Source organism: Penaeus monodon, chromosome 29 (genome assembly GCF_015228065.2).
Source record: "Penaeus monodon isolate SGIC_2016 chromosome 29, NSTDA_Pmon_1, whole genome shotgun sequence".
Lineage (NCBI taxonomy): Eukaryota > Metazoa > Arthropoda > Malacostraca > Decapoda > Penaeidae > Penaeus > Penaeus monodon.
Genome location: NC_051414.1, coordinates 37,292,741 through 37,296,157, shown reverse-complemented (window position 1 = coordinate 37,296,157; position 3,417 = coordinate 37,292,741). Strand labels below are relative to the sequence as shown.

At 33.4% G+C, this 3,417-nt stretch overlaps 1 protein-coding gene across 4 annotated transcripts in view; it reads left to right on the top strand.

The window, feature by feature from the left end:
• LOC119592223 (sorting nexin-14-like) overlaps positions 1–2,665 on the top strand; it is a 22,812-nt gene extending 20,147 nt beyond the window's left edge. For all 4 annotated transcript variants that reach the window (XM_037941056.1, XM_037941058.1, XM_037941054.1 and 1 more), the window contains 3 exons: positions 101–265; positions 413–603; positions 729–2,665. In XM_037941056.1, the coding sequence (XP_037796984.1) occupies positions 101–265; positions 413–603; positions 729–818 (446 nt within the window). In that variant the 3' untranslated portion in view covers positions 819–2,665. The remainder of the gene's footprint in view (positions 1–100; positions 266–412; positions 604–728) is intronic.
• The last annotated feature ends 752 nt before the right edge of the window (positions 2,666–3,417 follow it).

Sequence of the window (3,417 nt, the reverse complement as noted above, 5' to 3'; positions counted from 1 at the left end):
AAAACAATGAATAAATGAATAAAACATCAGTGACAGAAACTACTGCATGTGTACGTCTCACATGTATTGCTTTTGGAGTCACATCTCTTCCTAATTACAGCTGTGCGTGTATATGGACTGTCTATTAACGCCCTAAGATGGCTGATGTGTGTTCGTGTGTTGGCTGGAAACACTTTAGACGCAGCTGTCAGTTGGTTTCTCAGGAGAAAGCTGTCTCTTGCACTGGCGCCCCCTAGGATAGTAAAACTCATTCACCTTATTAGAGGTATGACATTCTTGAGTTTGCTTAAATCCAGACATTTGTTTTTGTTATGATTTATATTATTTACAATGCAGATTTTGCTATATGTGGGATTTTAATGTAACTAGATATGAAAATAGTGAGATAATGTCTGTTCTTGTTATGTTTCAGATGCTTTGTTTGTTGATCCCCCCATTGAAAGGACGGAACAAGACCGTAGGCTGAGGGAGAAGGAGCTACGTCAGGAAGTGATTGCTTTACTGCCGCAGTGGGTGCAGAACAGACTTTTCACACAGGACTTGTACACTGAAGGAGCCAATACTCTAGTCACCCTCTTTCAACAACCCATACTCAATAAACAGGTGGGAAGCTGGTGTACTTGCTCATGAATTTCTGTTGACAGTGATCTGTGAGTAATCTGTGATGCTTATGTTGTGAAATATAATATGAACAATTGATATGCTAAATCCTTTTTTTTTTTTTTCAGTTATCCTATGTCCTTCTGGATGCAGTATTAGATCAATTATTCCCAGAGCTGGACTTCGATCCAGAACTGTCTCCGTTCCTCACCAGCTGAAGACTGGTCTTTAAGTTACTCTATTTATCTTTATAACTGTAAATATTTTTTTCACTACACAATGTAGCAAAGAAATGTCTGATGATACCAGTATAAACCATGGGTCATCACGGTGCACAGTAGCAAAAATATATATATATAAATATTACTCCTTTTAGATGATAAAGAACTCTCAGTTTTGGGTTCCAGACCAGGCACAAAGATCAAGGTTTTGGTAGCTAATTACCTTGAACATCTGGGTTCATCTCTTGGTATATTTTAAAAAGACACTGGCTGTGGCTAGCAATATTTAGCTTTTCCAGATATTGGTGAACTCACTGGAACTGCAGCACTGTAAACATTTGGACATACATGTGTGTGTGTATGAGGTTGTATGTCTATCTGACTCTGTGTTTGTAGGTGTCAAGAAAAGAAAAGGTTCAGAACAATGTTTTGATTTCCTTGACTTGATACTAAATTTCTAAATCTTTTTTCCATTCGCTGAAGTGCTCTATGGACATTTATACCTTTAAATGATTTGATATCAGGGACCATAATTGGATAATGAAGGTTGTGGCAACTTCAGTGGAATTATCTGCCTTCATCTGTTAAAGATAATAGTATGTGTGTGATATACAGAATCAAATTTTGAGGTTTATTCTTGATTTCATTTTCTTCTGTGTTCCTTTTGAAATCCTGACTGCTCTGAATAATTGAAATGTCTCCCATATTGTTAATCATTTTGGTTGAAAACAGACAATTATGTTATCCATTTACTATATTAGCACATTTTTAAGATTACATGTATAGAGAAATAAATTGGCTGCCTTCCTGTATGATTCTTGCCACATAAGTGCAAACATTGTAGCCATTATTTTTAATCTGGGAAGGTAAAGTCAGCCGAGACCTGTTTTCCTCGCATGAATTGTTAACTTTATTTAATTTTACAAGCTATTTTTGATGTCATATACACAGTAAGTTGAAATTGGTGTTCATGGTCCTTGATTGCTCATTGATGAAGTGGCCTTGCATTTAGTTAGTTTGTTTCAATATACAACATTTATTTACATGCCTCATTGCATTGGTTAAGAAAAGTAATTTAATAAGTAACAGTTTTGGATGAAGTTATTGATAGTTATCAAGGAAGAGTGGAATGATGGTTAAAGAAGGATTGAAGTGAATCTGCATTTGCCATTCATATCAAGAAGAAATGTTAAAAGGCCTTGTGGTTGATATATGTAAACTGGCATATTTTCATTTGATTATACTTCACCATGGTATTTGTATGAGCTTACTCATGTATGTGACATGGTTAAATAGGTGACAATGGGTAATTAATCTCTTAGAATATATTTGACTTTGAGTGAAACGATGCTGTCAAACCATTTCACTTAACAATTTTATTTTTATAGGTATAAAAAATGAGATTCCCTACTTCCATTGCTTATTTTAGAAATGTGAAATAAATTGATTACATGGTTATTTATGTGTAAGAAAAGTGTGACTATGAAGACAATTGTACAAGATGAATATGGTGGTTTTATGCAGCTTAATTTTCAGAAAATGAATGATGGTGAACTTTTTGTTTTCATTATATGGTTGTGCCTGTAATTGTGAATTTGTAAAAATAATAATAGATGTATTGTAAGTAATTATCATAACAGTAACACAAGAGTATAAAAAGTTATATAAACTATTTAGCTGTATTAAACTTATCATTCCATTAGTCAGTGACATCATGGAGGTGCCATGTTATTTTTCATTGATTTTACCAAAGAAGAGTAATATAAATCATATAGTTTTTTTCTGTGATAACAGGAGGTTACAGTATGTATTGTAACAACATATCAATAAAGACATTACAAATATGTAGCTCTTTTATTTCGAAAATCCAGTCTGATGATTTATTTAAAGGAAATAAAATTTGTAAGTACAAAAATAAAGAATTATTGGTAAAATAAACAAAGCAACCAAGAGAGCAGAAATGCACAATTGAGATGTGAAATTTTTGTTTCTTCCATTCGCTCATTTGTTTGGAACTCCTTCAGCAGAAACCCTCCACAAGGATGTATGTATTGCTATAAATCTACAATACTGATCTTATAAGCCTGATCGTACAGGGATATATCACTAGATATATGAAATGAGTTTGTTACTTGCAGCTTGCATAGTTGCAAAGTGCATCTAATAATCACAGAAGAAGGAAAATAATATAAAAGCACATTTCCCAACATGCTCCATGCTCCATCCATCAGCTCCTCCACTCAATAAGATAAATGGTTTAGAACTATGGATTCCAAGCTTTAAATGAATGTATACTTATTGAAGCTTTTTGTCAATAACCTTGTACTGTATTTAATATTTACTAATATTTCTGTCTTAATATTTGAAATTATGTGTTGGTGAGTATAACAGGAAATAATAATGTAGATATTAGGAGTATGTTACATGTCCTATGAAATCTGTGTGACTACTAATCTAAAAACTTAAACCTCAGTATCCATGTGAAAGGAGGCTCGATATATCTTTTTCGTCCATTTAATGCCTCACGGAATACTAATGTAAAGGATAAGATTACAAAAAATAACAAGTATGGATCATTCTCCCTCTCCCTTCCCCA